The 18,861-nt window shown below is 36.6% G+C and overlaps 2 protein-coding genes across 3 annotated transcripts; one reads left to right on the top strand and one right to left on the bottom strand.

Annotated features, from left to right (window-relative positions):
• The first annotated feature begins 51 nt into the window (after positions 1-51).
• On the top strand, positions 52-9,569 carry PolG2 (DNA polymerase subunit gamma-2, mitochondrial). Of its 2 annotated transcripts, XM_071582456.1 has the most exons (7): positions 52-277; positions 570-823; positions 2,275-2,448; positions 6,306-6,525; positions 6,647-6,773; positions 9,250-9,346; positions 9,467-9,569. In XM_071582456.1, the coding sequence occupies exons 1-7, from the start codon at positions 52-54 to the stop codon at positions 9,524-9,526; spliced, it is 1,158 nt and encodes a 385-aa protein (XP_071438557.1). In that variant the 3' UTR covers positions 9,527-9,569. The 2 variants fall into 2 exon arrangements, with proteins under 2 accessions (XP_071438557.1, XP_071438558.1); XM_071582457.1 differs by lacking the exon at positions 52-277 and having other exon boundaries at positions 700-823; positions 2,282-2,448.
• On the bottom strand, positions 9,545-15,864 carry KdelR (ER lumen protein-retaining receptor). The gene is made up of 5 exons (XM_071582458.1): positions 15,377-15,864; positions 14,833-15,022; positions 14,678-14,747; positions 13,042-13,294; positions 9,545-10,883 (listed from the first exon to the last, which is right to left on the bottom strand). The coding sequence occupies exons 1-5, from the start codon at positions 15,465-15,467 to the stop codon at positions 10,849-10,851; spliced, it is 639 nt and encodes a 212-aa protein (XP_071438559.1). The 5' UTR covers positions 15,468-15,864; the 3' UTR covers positions 9,545-10,848.
• Positions 15,865-18,861: the final 2,997 nt, after the last annotated feature.

The raw sequence follows: 18,861 nt of genomic DNA, 5'->3' as shown, positions 1-18,861 counted from the left end.
CGGTAGAGCTGTGGAGATGGTGAACACAGTATTCTCCATAAAAAGCGAATTATGATAGGCCAATTACCAAGTATTTTAAATCTCTGTGGAAAGCATTACTTCTTTAAACCTGTTATTTCGAATTCAGCAGAACGTGTTGTGTCAGGGTACAATTACGGTCCCCCAGGCGAATTGCTTAGAAATAACATTTTTCAAGAGTGGTTTTTAGGCAATGTAGTGAATGCAGAAGAGAATTTTTTGCCATTTTCTTCACCTGAGAATGGAGACACTTTTGAAGGTAAGACAAACTTTGATCGAGCTTGCATACGATGCAACCATAGTTGACCTCAATTAACCAGTTAATGGTGTACGAAATAAATTGGTCAGTTCTGTTTCGAGTGATAATTATTATTGGCACAAAAAACCCCTTCTTGCTGCTTTCATCAGAATGTAAATAGGGAAAACTGAATAATGCAGAGTTATTTTAAATATAAAATCAGGGCTGATGATTTTACATAAGGCACTTACATTGACAATTTTTTTGTAGAAAACGAAGTGGAATCTGTAGTGAAAATTTTTCTTCATTTTAGCAATCAAGGATGCCTTCATCTATGCAAAACAACTGTGCTGCGATAAACTGCCATTTGGTATTTCTCAGAGCAAAGCAGAGACATTGATCTCCAAGACTGATACCATCTTGTTTGAGGGCAGGAAGGCAGCTGGGAGTGCCTACTTTCATCCTGAGAGATATACATCTCTTAGATTGTATTTATTCACTCACCCCACAAATGCAGCTCAAGCTTTCAACCATTGGCAGCGGAAAAGGAAAGCATGGTGGAGAAAGGTCTGACACCAATCAAATTAGAGTTACTATTGTTCCAGAATACCTTATCTTTGAAAAAATTAAAAGTTTCCACCGGAAAATTTCAGTAGAGGGGACTTTTCAGAGATTACATTGAGTGCCATGCAAGCTACCCAAGAACACTTGTATAAACTCAAACATCTGTGGTAGAGAAATGATGAGTATATAAATATTTTTCGACTGTACATGTAAATAGGGGAATGCGGTAGACTGTTGGGTGCAGAAGATTCGCCGAAAACTGATGTAATGTGTGTTATGGCTTGGTTGAACCAATATGGAATGGCCCTGTGATGTGTCCAACACATCTTTGGTGTCATTCATGGAAGTGGCATGATATATTTTGGTTTATGTATTTGGCAAATCACAAATAAAACCATTTAACGGTGACTATTGAAAGCATATGATTTATATAGCAGCAGTAGAAATAATGAATGTAAAGGATTCAATAAAAATTAAATGTATATGGTAAAAATGAAAATGTGTTGTGTGCAGGGCTAGCCGTAAAGCAAGGGTGTTCATGAATCTGCTCGTTGAGTCTACCAGCGATGGACAACCAGTGTACAAGTTAATGGTTAAAGTTAAGCCTAATTTGTGTGTACATCTTTTGAGCCTACTGAGTGGTTATTACTGACAAATTTTCATGTAAAAATTGCATTTAACATTAGACCGTTGCGAGATCATTGATGGTATCTCAGCAAAATCTTCATGGTTTATCCAGTCTGTCAACTGAGAATGATTATTTAACTTCTCAAGGCTTAAATGTTGTCCATTAGAATACCAAGTCAATGGGATCACCACAATTACATGAGAGAATGTGAAAAAAGCTCATTTGGAAAAAGGAATGGTATTGCTTTCTATTTGAAAGTGGCCAAGGGAAAGAAAATGACTTTCATGCACAGATATAACATTTGGATGGCATTGTTTTCATGATGACGATTCAATGTCGCAGCTAACATTGAATGATAACTTTGGTGGAGACTGGGGACCCTTTTCTTTCCGATCAATATTAAAGGGGCAACTAGGCAAATATTCTCTAATTTTTAAATGAAAAAGTATAATTCATTCTGGTATAAAATTTTTATTCTACGAGTACATTAATACATTCAAGAGTGAATTGTAAATTGCATTCAAATGAAAAGTCTTAATAGGCTGCCACCCTACGAATAAATTGAAAATTAATTACAGCTATTTCACACTCCTCAGCTAAAGCTGCAGATTAAAGAATTTGATTGAAAGCTTCATCCAACCAGGTATCAACAGAGAAGTAGTGTAATCTTATGCAAGTTAGTCTGTAATTAATCTGCAGTGTTATATGAGCAAATTGTGTTAAGCCAGAAGTGTAATTGAATGTTGCAGTCGTTGCTTATTTCAGTAGGTCATCAAATAAAATGATACAAATAGCTGAAATCCTCGAGTAAGTTATTTCTCTTAAGTTTTCAGGGTCACCTGGGCGCTATATGCTGACGGATGTGAAAAGTCAGCCAATGGGAGACTCAGTGATGATCAGAGCCGAATACCCTTGGGGTATGGAATGCCTGGAGGCCATCTGTCTCCGAGGAGAAAAACCATTTTATGAGCTAGATGACGTGACAAGGAAACAGTTTGAGGTGATTCTAGTGTAAACTGTGAATAAGGTACATTTTTGCAGTGGAATATGTTCCTTGCATTTTTGGCTGTGACCAGTGTGCCTTTTTGCAACAGCTGAATTATATCTTTGATATAATACAATATGTGAGAGTTCTTTGGCTCTCATAACGTCATTACTTATGGAATGTCCGAATTGTTCCCAGCCAAGAGGTGTAAGAGGTGCTTTGGGAGGCCGTATGAATCCATGCCCGAAGAACCATAACTCATCTAGATGTCTCAGGAGACACCTTATGCCCTCATTCAAACTGCAGCTCTTTTAGTAAAACCACAACTATTGCCTGCACTATGTAAAATTTTGCTCATAAAACAATCACATTATGATAAATAAATTTTAAATGCTGACCAATATTGCATTCATATATGTATTTAGAATTACTGCAAAGTTATGATTTAATCAATCTTAGAGCAGCCCAACATCATGCCTATTTATTTCCAGCAAAGTATGTTGATGATGATGCCAAAGCAGTGTTTACACACATTGCAGAATTGTAAATCCGAACAAGTTGGTTTGAGCAACGAAAAACTCCTGTAATATCTTTTTGCATTACTTTTTTCATACCTCTATCCCAATGAAATTATTAATTTTCAGTGTAACTGTATGATTATATTTCCAAAACATTGGTAGAATTAATTGTTATATATTTACCAGCAATTTACTCTTCATTCTTTTTAAATGACAATTTCTGCGCTGTCATTAAAAATTATGTCATCTTTAACCCAAGATATAATACTGCTAGTTTAGTAATGCTATGCACACACAGTCTGCATTGAATTAATGCCTTTCATTGAGCCTGATTGAATGTTCTCTTGGGCGTGGCATGCTGAAACAGAGAATGTAACTTCCCTGCAGTATTTCTCAAAGTTAGTCTTCCATAGGAATATCATTTCTGGAGCATGCATTAGCTGAGGAAGGGTAGCCTTCCTTGTATGCACCTTCCATGCGATCACTCAGTCTCAGGGATACCCAGAGCTAACTAACTCTGGACCAAAGGAGCATCAGGCCTGCAGTCATACTCTAGTATTAAGTGTGATCTCTGCCCATGCTCAACTTCAGCCTCCACACCCACAGGATGTCTTAAGACTGAATGGAGCCATCATGGCTCGATTCAGTCTTAAGACATCCTGAGATTGTTGTTGGTATTCATTTGTGTCACGATAGATAATTATGTTGAAATTCCAATTTCTCCTTTGTTGAAAAAAGTGATGATCCAAACCTATATGCAACATTGCAAACAATTTAGAATCACCCCATTTTGTATATTGTGCGGCTTTGTTACAATCTGCTTTGCTCAACTTGTTAAATACTTCATGTTATGAAAGTTTATTTTCTGTGGCAATATAGATATCATAGAATGATACACCATCTCCCACTATCAAAATATTATTTATCAAATATTTAAAAGATTTTTAAATGAAATGAATTTATTGACTTTATAATACTATCACTTAGTGTGGAATTACGTAGTCAATAATTTCATTTCGATATATTATGTAAATTCCAAAAAGTTATGCCGGAGATAACAAATCTATAAGATTTATTTACTTGCTCATACTTGAGACACAGTTATGGAGGTATGCACATTAATTTTGTTTCTGAACATCATCTAATTGTGCTTTTAGGCATGTTTCAATATGAACTACTTAAACAGTTTTTTTAAACCCTCTTATGATTTAAGTCAAAGCAGCTGATTTTATTTCAGAGGGTAAATCCTTCACGTAATTGATGGCTCCCATAGATGAGAGATCCAATTTTTATGTGTATCAATATTTTTTTTTCAACCTCTGCATTGTTTCTTAATGGAAGTAGAGTTTCCTCTAATCCTAAGATATCACATTATCTAACTTTCATACCATTTCAAGTATTGTGGGTGAAGACAATGACGGAGAACCTATTGCACTCACAGGGTTCAACTAACGAACTGGCTTCATTCAATAATGAAAATATCTCACAGTGATGACGAAAAATGAATGTATTCTATATTGTGACTTTTCAGACGTGGTAATTCCTTGGTTTAATAAATATTTTGAACACCTGCGCTGCTCCTCCAATTCAAAATTGTGGCTCCTCTCCCTGATGTGTCCTTTTTCCTCTCCATGAGTTTCTAATCATGCCAAGTGTGTTCACTGTTATTTTATCATGTTATTCCTCAAAGAATAAGTGGAACCAATTATAAACAGACACGCTGCAGATTACATGTAATAATGTTCTGTTAATCAATTCATGCTTGGGAATTAACGTAAACCTTTCCAAGACAATTGGTTCTTCTTTTCTTGTGAAGAAAATCGCTTACATACTTTAAATTGAAGACATGTGTAATAAATGTCACTCAATGAATATATTCACAGCATTTGAACTCCTAAAGCTTGGCACAATACATAAGATGGTAACTCCTTTCCTAAATATTGTTTACTTTTACTTAAATAATATTGTCAACATTTACGATACTACTGCAAGCAGTATGTACCGAGATTTTTTTGACAAGGACGGCATTATCATTGAATCATTGCAGTTCTGCAATTGCTCATGATCCTATCAAGTATACATGCATTATGAATTAAGGAAGTTTTCATTGTTCGTAAAAATTGCGTGTACCGCCAACTAATCACGTGTTCAAGGATGGTCTAGCATTGGTATTTATAAATATGTTAGTAACTACATATTTTGGTTATTGTTTAAGGGACCTTGAAATGGCAGGAATTATGTTGTGCTGACACAATAAACAAATTTGCATTTCAAATTCACTCATGACACATGAATATACCCTGGGCAAATAGAGGTCTGAAATATGTACTTAAGTGCTCAAATCACATCGGCGGATGGGGAAAGAAGAAGCTACCATTTGAAGAGAATGGCAAGGATCAGCCATGGCTCATCGCAGCAGCATGTTACTTCCATTTGTGAAAGAATTTAGGGCGGAGCATCATTTAAAAAGTAAAAAGTGTTGAATGAGTGAATTTTACATTAGTTATTTGAATCTAAATCACAGAAGACATATACTCTGTGCCTGTAAATTGCAGTTTCTTGTTGTGGGCTAGCAAGCCGTGGCAGTGGAAAGCCATACATTTTGTCCATTCCTCAATGCTAATAAATCCCTATTGCCCCATCTTTGCTGGATTTTAGTGAATTTTATTTTGATGGAAATTTGTATTCTTAACAAAATAATGATGATAATATAGTAAATTTACATCAAGGGTGTGAAAATATAGGATTCAATAGTTTTTTAGCTAACCTAACTAAAATTTAGTCCGAAATGTATTTCTGTAGGGTCACATTTCCGAATGATTGAAGAGATATTTTCTGGGAATGAAGAGGGTAAGAACCTGCAAATATGCAAGTGTCACTCTCTCCTGGGCCATTACGGAATGCCAATCCTTTGTAATTTGCCATCAACTCCAATAGGCAAACACGCAAGACACCCAAGTGAAGGGTACAGAAAGGGGCTAGAAAGATTAATGGATACATTATTTGCGATGTTACACAAGGACAAAAAGAGTGTAAGCAAACCATGCACATCACGTACATCGATGCTTATTATTCAATATTTAAATACTTATGTGAATAAAAATTTGTAATTTAATTTGACAGAAAAATATTGGAAAATTTACTAGCCAAATTTAAATACTTTTTAAACCAATTTACTCCTCCATTAATGAATTCAGATTACCTAGACTGTTTTCCACTGAAAACAAATTTCTTCTGCAAAATAAGGATCACATCATACACACAATTTGAGACAGTTGTAGTTTATCTAGTTATATGACAGTAATTTTACAATTCAAAGGAAGTCTGATACAAATGGGAATATTTGATTTGCAGATGAAAGATGGAAGGCGGAGTATACTCCCTCATGTGATTGAATGTGCGGCTACATTAGATGGAGCAGTGCTAGCATTTCTTTGCGATGCCTATGGAGAGAGACTTTCTCCTTCCCACTCCAAAACTGGCTCCAATTCCAAGGAAAATAACACACGGCTTACTCTGCATCTGCACCGCAGACTAGCTCCATATAAAGCAAGCTTCTCTGCCTCATCATCAAGTAAGTGTGCATTGTCAAATGCCCAATTGGTCATTATTGACTCATTCATTCTAATATGCAAATAAACAGCAAATGCAAACATTTTTCAAAATGTTGAATTCACCAATGTTTCGACTTACAGATTCAACTCTGGTAGAAGATTTAAATGATCTGGCATCTTATCTGACAAGGCAGCTAAGAAGAATTGGAATTTCAGTTCTTTTGCCTCAAGATTTAACCAAAAAATCCCTAGAGGCCCAACACTTGAGGTAATTATTGGAATTTAATAACCAATGCATTTTAATGGGTCACAATCTTCTGCTCTGCTAGAAAGACGAGCGTCATTGAAACATTTAAAGTGAAAAAAGCCACATGTGTGAACATATTATTAAGTATGCCTGCTCTTACCATATCAGTAGCGCTACATAAATATTAATTTTTACTCGAGAATTATAAATGGATATCATTCAGTTTTTCTTAAGTCTTTCATTTATTGGTCTGTTTTTTTGACAGGATGAATAAAAAATATTAGTAATTTAAAAATTTTAAGACTTCTCATGCTTCAAACTTCCTCTGCCCACAAAATCATTTCTTCCTCTTGCGCATGAAGGTTTCTAATGCCTAAATTACCTAACATCCATCTTCCTCTCTTCTTGCCCTCTCCGTATTACGCTCACTCCCTCACCACTCAGTTTGCTCCTCCCTTGCTCAATTGCTCTCGCTCTCCACAACCACATCTCAGCAGTCTCAGAGCCATGCTCATCTTCCTCTAGACTCCAAAGGCCAAGTCTTAAGTAGCAATGTCTGCTCATATTAACACCTTCCCTGTTCATGTTATCTATGGATATACAGATCTACATCATTATTTTTTAGATTTGAATCAGTCATAATTCTAGCAAATCGAATCACACTGGAAAAGGTTAGTTATATGACTGTGTGTGCAAACTTGCCCGCAGAGTAAGCCGCAATAAAATGAGTAATCTACGTGGTTTTAATATGCATGCATATTGTAGGGCAAATCAGAAGAAGTTCCCATGATTAGTAGAAGTAAATAGTTGTTAGGGAGCACCCAATATCTATCTTTTATAGGTAGAATACCTTGAATGGATGAAAATACCAGATGCTGAAGAGTGTGACCTAAGGTGATGAATGTTTCCACCAAGATTAGTGATGATATACAACTAGAACATATTTGCTCAAAAGACTTCTAGCATCTAGTGTGCTGTGTAAAGCAAAGAATAAAAACATGGTCACTGAAGCAGGAGGATGGATGTAGATTAGAGGCTTTTGGAATGTGGTGTGGAGAAGGTGGAATGGACAGAAAATAAAACAAAATGGGGAGGTGGTGGGTGAGGAGAGGGGATTGTTGGGAGAACGGAGACAGGAAAAATAGATGCAGGGCATATTGAAAGACATTGTAGTGTTAAAGACTGTCATAGAGGGGAGAATGTTGGGCAAGCAAGGAAGGGGAAGTAATAGGGATGTTGGACAAAATGAAGATAAGTTTGTGGGATTGAAGGGTTTATTGTACTGCTTGATGTCAGTTTTGTTTTTTAGGAAACTAGGTAATGTCAGTAGGGTACCAATAAAATTAATCTTCATTCTAAAGATATCATAGAATATACCTGTACTAACAACTACAGTCCCTTTGACAAATTCCAAAGAAACTGCGGGAGATGCCGCAACAGTAACTTTTAACGGAGTCATCAATGGAGTCAATTTCAGAGTTTAAGAGGACGCCTCGGTAGCTTAAGTGGCTAAAGCACTCGACCGGATATTGAGGGATCTGGGTTCGAATCCCAGTCAAGGCGAATGATTTTTACGCTCTGAAATTGTTTTTACAGTCCCTTGTTGACTAAATAGTGATCATCTGCAAATATAACATTAAAAACACCAGAAGCCTACCACATCCTAGATAAGTTAATATATATGAGGATCCTTCAGTAAGTCATTAGAAAACCCAAGAGAAGGCCTCCGTAGTATGGCATAAGGTTTGCTTTTAGCAAGCATCATCTTTCACTATACTGCTGTTTTAAGTTTCAGTTGTATCAACCACATGGTTTCATTTTCATAGTCAATTGAACAAACAACAAACTTTTGTTTATTTAGAGAAACTGAAAAAAAAATGAGTTTAGTGTGGTGATTAAACACCATTTAAAAGGCTTAGAACCATTTGAGAACAAAGCTGAGTTGAATGAAGTACATGTCCCCTACTGCTCCTGTGTTTGTGACTGTTTACAATGGGGTAAATGAGTTCAAATATGGCCATAAATCGGCAATTGATGAATATCATTTGGGATATCCAGTGGAAGTGATTTCCTCCTAAACGATCGACAAATCAAAATTCGTGAAATTACTGATGCCAGAGGCAGTGCTACTAACAGCTCCATGATTGTAACAATTACAGTTGAAACAGAAAATTATGAAACTGGAACATACAGTTCTAGTTCTAATGAAAGTGATTCTCTCCATGCATATTGCCATTTAATTCTCTGAAATTGTTCAGCCCCTTACCTGTCTGCAAAAATAAAACTCTTCGATCGAATGTGTATCCTAGTGCATAATCTCACCCATTGTTATTCATTAAGTTTTGCATGCTCCAGCTCTTGCAATGGAAATTACTTCCACAGCAGCAGCTTTACAGTTACGTCAACATCATTTGAATGTACATCTACATGTTTCTAACAATGTGTTAAGCTATTTGAACAAACTCTATGGGCAATTGTTGATGACTTTCTTTTCCAGGAATGATGAAATGGGTATCCCTTACACAATAGTAATGAATGAATCGACTTTAAAGAATGGAATTATTGGTTTGAGGAGCAGGGACACAACTCTGAAGGTACTGTTTAACAATACGAGACTTTGATTCTTAAATTTGTGAAGCAACTGAACCAACCTTTTAATGATTCACCAATCGTATTGCCTTGTTTACATTGTCATTTGTATCCTAAAATTTCAGGAGCAGCTGCATATTACGGATTTGAAATCGCACATGAGGAGACTGCTGAAAAACTACTGAGAAGCACCCAAAAGTCTCTTAATGTTAATTGAACTTGTCATACAAAACAATTTATTCTTACATAAATATCCTTACAGAAAACAGCGCGTAATCTTTCAAGCAGCCCACCCATGTAAGAGCGGCTTGCCGTCTGGTCAATTCTCCTTACAAAAAATTTTAAAAGAAACAAATATTCGACAGCAGACAAAATGGAATACAATTATTTCTTAAGCAAATATGAAGCAATTTACTTAATGGTTGAATGAATTCTTAGTTAATTATATAATTACAAAAGTGACTGAAGATCAGTGTGTTTATAACTTATGCAGTAATCATATACCACATCCTAATTTCTAGTTTAATCGCATGCAGTATATTTCACAGCATGCATACCTTATATTCACACTAGCACTGTAAAATTTCTCAAATATGTTGGCACAAAGGACGCGAAGGCCCTTGCACCAAAATATGGAACCATGTGATTCAAAAATAGCAAATGAACCCTTTGGTTTGGTTGTTTACTGGAGCATTATTATTCCTATTGGTTTTATAATATTCCAATGACGTCCCCACACTCGTGCTTGTTCATTAGCTTTTTCGAATCATCCCTCAAGTACACATTGTGCTTGGCCACTCCGGTTTCTGAATTAAACCTGTGTGAATTCCCATTGGTGGAGGTTGCAAAGATCATTCAAGGTCAAAGATGATATTGCTGACTCTTCCTTATGCTGTGTTAACTGGGTGACCAGCAAAGAGCAATGACTCTGCACCGTTGAACCAAAAAAAAAATGCAACAAATACTGTCCATTTAGTTCTTGAGAAGTTACTTGTCAAAAGAATGAAAAAAAATGTCTACAGCATGTGTTAATCAGTGTAACTAAAATTTGATCAAGGAAATCAAATTACAGTGTTCTTCACCATTCCTTCCCTTGACTGAATGATCAATGCTCCCCTTGAGTCTAGAAGATTGGCGTAACTCACTCGACACCTTAGCTAACATAACAAACCCTCGCTACTCTACAAATGGACTTCGTTGGAAGACATCTTTTATCTCCCAAACATTTGGCATGAAAAAATGCAATTGGTGCCGATGTCCACTCTTCGCCAAGGGCGTAAGTACGCCTCTTCCCAGTGTGGGAATTTCAGAATGGCCATTAGTGAGTGCCGAACAAACTGTCGCACACATTCCCCCCTCCCCACTCTTCCGCCGCTGCCTCCATCCACTCCACCAACAGATGAGAAACCACAGAGTTCATTCCCAGAAGCCCATGCGCACACACACACAATTTGTTTCACTTATTTACATATATTTTTAGAGTTTCTCGTTCTGTTAAATCTGGAACTTAAGCAGGCAACTGCAACTTCTTACCCTTCAGCACTGTGGAAGAACAACACGTACCAAAAGGGGTTAATAGTCATCGCAAAAGCCATAATGAATACTTTATATTTTCAAAGGTAATAGTGTACGTAGTTAATGTAGATGATGATGCACAAATTGGTGAGCCATTAAGAATAATTTCAATTAATTTTAAGATCTTAAGGTGACATGCAAACATAAACTTATCAAATAATCAATTCAAACATGCAATTTAGAAATGGTGACCAGTTGGGAACAAAATCAAATGATAATGGTACATACTGGGTCTTCACTTTATCATGTGTTCACAACATTAAGATTCTATACAAAATGCAAAGAAACTTTTAAACATTAGGATGGAGCACAATTTTAAATTTGATATCGCATGAGAGAAAATACGCTTTGTTCACCGTTCTTCTACTCGCACCACTACATAATGGAAACGCACTGCTTTTGCTGCAGCAGCTGACCAGCACTCGTGTGTGTAAATGATGCCCTCAACATTGCACATCGCTCGTGCCTACCCATGCACCATAAACACTGTGTCTTTGAGCATCATGACATAATGAAAACTCAACTCAAATGCCAGGAATTAAACATTTTGAGAGAGTGAAGATTTGTGTTCGTGGTGATCAATGTCAAATATTAGTAGAAAATTATTCTTCATCATGAACAACAGTTTTTATGAGCTTACATTGTTTCTTAATCGTAACAATGGGAAGCTCCAAGCTTCCAAGACATGGGTGTTTGCGAGACAGATCCAGGGCATGCAATCATCCGTCTCTTTGGGAATAAGATATATCACAGATGTATTCCTCTGCACTGATGCTGCCACTTTTATAGCACCACGTCAGACATTAGTGAGAATGTATTAGTGGAGATCAGATGGAGATGACAGTATTGAGTGGGTCAAGGATGATGAATTCTGGATACATAGCTGCGCAACTTAGTCACAAAGAGAAAATCCTTCTTTCCTTCAAAGCATAAGCTCCTATTTCTTTCCCTTACCTGCTCCACACAGATAACATATTTTTTTGCATTTTCCACTTAAGGGTTATAATGAGTTCCTGCATTTTTACAAAAATGCAACGCCTATTCCTAAATGGGGAAGAGAGCGGATGACACACTATGGTCGGCTGGCTGTTGACATGGGGTAGTCACCCCTGACTCCACTCAATTATGAATTATTTACTTATAGCTAATCGTTATTAATTTTTCATCGTAACAAGTAATACAAGCTTCAGCTTTGTGATCGTTAATGCTGATGCCTTGCAGTGTGTGTTTCAAGAGCAATGCTATGAGGATGACCATAAAAATCACCATATTAATGTCTCATGAACATGATGACCGAAACGCATGAGATAACTTTTGCCATGCTTAGCTGGGGCTGTTTCTGGGTCACCTGCAAGATGGGCTGGAAGACGTGACAATTAGCCAGTCATCAAAAGCAGACATTTCCATGACATTGCTTATTAAGTACGCATTATTTTGGTCACCACTGAGTTACCTCCCCCACAATTTTTAATAATTTGAAATATTCAGTTCAACATTCACATAAGTATTTTTAGAACCAAAGGAATCAGATAGAACAATTTACAGGAAATCAAAGTGTTTACTCTATGACTTGCTGCATAGAATAGATTAATATGATAAAGTGAGGACCCACTGTATATTTTCTCGTGACAGGAAGAACTTTGTAACACTTAATTAGACCATATTAAACAAAATTTTATACCAATGACTGCAAATATTTTAAGTCATAGTTACATTGACGACTACAATAACAAAATAGAAGATGGAGAAGAAAAAATATTAAAATTATTGGTCCAAACATGTTAAACTAAATAATATGGAAGGATTTTCTCTGGCCACTTACAAATGCAACTTCAAATTTCATATAATTAATAACTGTTAATACTCAATGCAATCTTAAAATAGAAGGGAGCAACATGACTCTTTGAGCTTCTACAATTTGTTAAATTAGTTGAAAATGACAAAACTTAAACGTAACAAATTTTAAGCCTACAATAAGATTTTTGGTACCAAATCAGTGATCAACTTAGAAAGCAGAGTAAGCCAGAAGTAGAATTACAGTAACTGTACTAAGGAAAGAATACTTTTAATGGTGCCTTCATAGGAAAGTAAGATGATTTGATTAATTAAAAACTCTTATCCCTACCTTTTGTAATATAAAGGTAGAAGAAGTCACAATAGAGCACTGTCTGAACCACTCCAGCCACTATAGCTATGAGATCGTAGTGCTCTTCTGAGTAGTAACGATAAATCCAGTTGAGAACGTACAATGCCCTGTAAGATCCCAGGGCAAACAGGTAATGCGATGTAATGCTTTCGGCTTCTCCGGTTTTTGACACTAGAAATAGCTGCGGCAGGATGGCCACAGACTCCAAATAAATACTAAAAGTCCACAGAATCTAGAAATAGAAAGATCACACATTACATCAGTATTTGATGTAGCCGTGGCAAATTAGCACGCCGCAGTATAAATAACAACAAGCTAACGGGATGAAAATCCTACTGCATAAAAAACACCAAAATGTAGAATTGTCCACCCTTAAGAGAAATAATGACAACGAAAGAAATCTAATATAGCTTGCAACAATACTCTGCATCCTTTCATCGGCAAATATGTAATACAGATCATTTACATTCAGATCAATTGTGTCCTTGCCTCCGTATTATTTTATTAAAATTACTTCCTCTCTTCAGAGTTAATAACTGTTGCACTGTTTAGTGAGTTTTCCACATGCCATAGACACAATTAAAATGCATCACTATCCCATATCATGATTAAATAATCAATTACAACAAACTTAGATTGAAGCTGAAAGGCAGAGCTTTAATATTTCTAATTAAAAAGAAATGTCAACATAATACATTACATAATGCATAAACTGCATAATGCATACACTGATGATAATGAAAGAATTGGCTTTCGACGAAATATTTCCACACAAAACAGCCTATAAGGACTCACTTGAAAAAATTAAAGTATAAAAATATTGGTCCACATCATTACTGTAGGTGGCCGCATATTTCATTTAAATGTTGAGCCATGACGCTCATTGATAATGATACAACTTACTATCAGTTATAAAAGTTATGCTCCTCATATTTAGCTCCACTTTTGGGTTATGAGTGTCAAACTAAAGAAACAAGTTTAAAACAGAAATGAAGCATTGGAACTTGCAAATATTGAGGGGAGTCCCTTACTCATATCTACATACTAGGATGCAAACAAAACAATAGTCTACTGAAAAGTATTACAGACTACGATAACTAGGAATCACCGATTACAGTTCTCATTTCAGAATCCATAAATCGCAATGAAATAAGCTAGAACTATTTTCTCAAGCAACCGAATGCAGTATCAATGCTGAAATCTGAGACGTTCGTGCATCGCACCCTTTCAATTAAAACCTCCTGCAAGACGCTAATTTACAAGATCTCGAGCACATTTAGGATTGAAGCATATTGGGGGACATTCGCAGGTTATTGACCTCTGATGTTGATGACCTCTTATCTTGCAATAATTCCGCAGTAACGCGACTTTTCCATTACTAACACCCACATTTAAAACCCGCATAGATACACCTTAATACAATGCAACAACATGAAACTTTACGGCACGAATTGCAAAGTCCTTATTTTAACATCGTTCACAATATAATGACACCAAAACAACGATATTATAAAACATAAAATGATTCTGATTTGGAAAAAAATGTTCGGATAGCAATTATTAATGCCACGCATTCAAAGTTCTTTATTGAATAGGTATGCTCATTATACATTACCTCCAAGAGAAAAAAGTCGTGGTTTATCAAAAATGACAATGCGACGGCGGGGATAATCAAGAATTCAATCCTGTAATGAGAAAAGATATAATTACATACACAGAACTATGATATACTAAGTGTTGTCCAATAAACGAGCATTCCGAGCGATTTACCTGAAGGTGTCATGATTATGATCATAAGTGGCCTTGAACTTCACATACATTAAATATAGCGTTCCATAAGAAGTGGCAATGAATACGATTTTCATTATCGTATTATATACTGAGATGAACGTCGTGACTAAGTCCAAGTACCTTGTTGTGTAGACTATGGCAAAGAGAATTTGTGACTTTCCTGATATCCCTGAGAAATAAATGACCAATAGTGAACATTTAAATTCATATTATAATACTATTTTCACCAATAATTAAAAAAAATGGATATAAAGGCAACCATTCACTGGAAACAAGTTCATTATCGTACATTGGCTCCATGTTTCCGATTGAATAAAATTGACTCTTCGAGGCACAAGGTTACAACGTAGAGGCAAACAATTAATCATTCGCTCTAATTATTCTAAAAACTCACAAAATAGGCAAATATATTCATTTTATATTGAATATTGTCAAACAAAAGCGACGGTATCAGTAACAAATGACTATCTGGGACCGGCTAATGCAATGAATTTCATGTTAGATCGTATATATTTTGAGTTACCTGCACATGATCGAGTCTTCCATATCTTCAACAGCAATATGATAATTGCAAGTAGATGGGAGAGATCGCCAAGTAGCCGAAATATATTCATTTTAGTAAGAACGGCGACCTACCACTAAGCACTCAATATGGCATAAATGACGTGGCCACGATTCGTTTGTTATTCTAGGGATGGCGCTATACGCGCAATGCTGTTCCTTGATATCGATAGGAATGTGGAGAATGTAACGTATATGCCTACTGAATCAGCAGACAACAGCTTTGCTGATTGGTCTGTAACGCAGCAATATCACCGTTTTGCCTGGGACAGCGAAATTATTAAAAGTCACTTGAGATTTACGTGGCTGAACCGTTGTTTCTTAATTTAAAAAATTCGAACTGTAATTAAAGTTCACGATAGCATTTACTGCATTAATATTGCCTACTATCATCCGCAATTTATATGTCTTTTCATGGGTCTTGATTTCCACTGGTAAGACAGGACACCGCACAACTGTGTTCGGTATCTGCAGCGAAGCGCATGCCTCGGTCTCCGTTGATACTACTATCGATGAGCTCTGGCGGCAATATTATGAAAAGGACCACCACTGTATTAGGTGGCTACAAACTTTTTTTAAAATCTCAAATCGGAACTCCTTTCATAATGCTCGTTCAATAGTTTTCTATTGATTCCTAATTTCAGTTCTTGAAAAAATCATATTCCTCTATTCCTGCTTAGTACTGGCATGATTATACTCACCATCATAATATAGGCGTATGCTCACTAGTTGGAGTTCAAAAGTCAGAATTTTATTTTCAAATTGTATGGGATTAACTTGGAACAAAAGCTTGAGAAAGGAGTTACGGTTCGTAGCAATAATCTAGACGATATCATTGTGAGAAAGCCTTTGCCCTAACCCATGCATGCCAGACATAAGCATGCTGCAATAATTTTCCCCTTGTAATATAGACAGTGTAAGTGTTGCAGTAGGAATGAGAACATGCGACCATAATTAGGGGGCGACTTATATGCATCCTTGCAGAATACCATTTCCATTTAATAAGATTATCAGTAGTCTATCATTTATGGCAGGTTAGGAATGGGCACAGTATGAACATCGCTACATTTCTTGGCGTCATCTAACAAGTAAGAACCTAATGCCCAATCTAAATTTAACTGCTCTTCGTCACACGTATTTCCTTCCACCCCTCAGCCTATACAACTTACCTATTCTTTTCCTACCCCTTCCTCACTCCCCTAATGTCCTCCCATCTACATCAAAGTGTTCAGTCCCCTCACAGATCTATGCATATTAGAGTCATCGGTAGTCTACCTTTTATGGTTGGTTTAACTCGGAATCACAATATTTCTTAGCTATGTCTAACAAAACAAAATTTGACATCCAACTTCATTGAAAGCCCTTTTTCAATGTTACATACTTCCTCCCTTCATTCCATCCAGCAATCCTTTTCAATTCCTGCCCCTTCCTCATTTGCCTAATATTTTCCCCTTTATCACACTCTTCAACATCCCATTGCCGATCAATCTGCCCTTCATCCATTCTTCCTGGCTCCTTTGGATTTCTATGAACAATCCTGCCTCCTCTCCCGCCCAGCACTTCATTTGTTTTCCTTTCCATCCATTTCACCTTCTCCATCCTTCTCCACACTCACATTTCAAAAATCTCCAATCTACGACTCCTATTATCCTGCTTCAACAACTATTGTCACTATACAAAACCACTTGCTGAATCAAGGTTTAAGTGAATCTTTTCTTAGCATCATAATCCATTGTCCCTTTTGAGTAGGGATATTAAGAAATTCATATTATTGTGAGAGACAACACTTCTGTCATTGAGATGTTGATAGATGATTCAAGGGCTAAGATCAGTTTTATGATTCTCTCCAATCAGGTCTGCCTGGGCAACAAAGGAACTTCTGGATTAATTGATCCCATTTTTCTTTCATTGAAATTTCATTCCTAGGTTTTCGTTTGCCATTACTTAAAAAAATTACTGGCATTTCATTACTATTTCTCTCCCTGGTTGATGAAATAACTCCTAACTGAGTCCGTGAATGGAATTCTGCCAGGATTGTGATGTCTTTCCCAAATTGACGGGAAATATGATTACCAATATGGCTAGCTATTCAATGCAATTCACACAGGCAAGAAAGGTAACAATAGATTTGTTACTACTCTCTCCATTCATATTTTTGGATATCTGCTCATCACTCCTCTATTGAATGTTTCTCGTTCATCATCCATTCAAATTTTTCTGCTGCTTCCTGATAGCCGTTTCTCCTTGTCCCCTTAAATGCTCATACTTTCCATTTATTCAACTGTCTTCTCTGTTTGATCCCTTTGAATCTGGAATTATCTGTAATTTGCAGACTAGCCACTTTTAAAACATGAAGGCTTACAGAACTTTGAGGCAGTAGACACACACACATACACCGACAGATCAGAGCAAACTAAAGTTCCTCTGGTGACTAAGAATTTGGAGCAGTAAACAAATTGCAGATTCTCCCCATAAACTATTGAGTGCTTGAGCCATCTTACGTTATTGGAAGAATTGACCACAATGGTAATAATGCAGAGGTGCTGAGTTAAGGAAATGAGATGATTTTTACCCTCTTACTCTAATTCCTAGATGCAATAAAATTCCTTTGAAGAGTCGAAAGGGCTTGAAAAGCCTTGCAGTCTATTTTGGACTACAGCTTCATCTAGACGGATAAAAAAGGAAAAACTTCAGATGTTGCATAAATGCTTATGAAGACACAACACTGACAATGCAAGCATATTCAACAAACTAATATAATAATAAAGCAAATATATAAGAATAAAGCAAATATTTTTAGTTGCTGAAAGGCTCCCGATATTCCACCAGATTGGTTGTCTCCAGATGATTACAGCTACCCCCTCAGTCCAGAGGATATTTTCAGATCTAAGTGATTCAGGTGAGATTTGCCAAATGTATAGAGGCATGTGGTTGGGACAGATGTGTTCTGATTGGCCTTCTAGCCGTATTAGTCATACCCTGTGCATATAACCTTTTTCCCTGTTTAAGTTGCCTGATTTCTTCATCATTTCTATGTCTTTCTGTATTAGTCTAGGAAAGTACTGGTTTTCTCTTGCATTATTTTCATTTCATGAAAATTAATATCTGGTCTGGAGGTGTATGCTCAACCACTGCTAACAGACCAAGCTGTTTCTTAGTTAAGGCCCTCTCAAGCTTCTTCAGTATGTATCTAAGAAATCTCCCAGTTTGGCCAATGTAACATTTCCCATGAGATCATTGGATCCAGTAGCATGCTTCATAAAGGCCTTGTGGTAACATTGTGCTGAGCAAGGAATCTTAATATATTTTCTGTTGTGCCAGCAGCATATATCCTTGCTTCTTTGTCTTTCTCAGTCCTTTTCATGGGCCATGACTCCCCATTCTTTCTTGGGGATCCCCTTGGGGACATTCCTTCAGGAATATCTGGTTTTCTCAATGGCAGCCACT

Source organism: Hetaerina americana, unplaced genomic scaffold, assembly GCF_022747635.1.
Source record: "Hetaerina americana unplaced genomic scaffold, ioHetAmer1.1.p SCAF_112, whole genome shotgun sequence".
NCBI classification, from domain to species: Eukaryota; Metazoa; Arthropoda; class Insecta; order Odonata; family Calopterygidae; genus Hetaerina; species Hetaerina americana.
Note: the sequence above shows the minus strand (reverse complement) of the source record. Positions and strands in the feature narration are given on the sequence as shown.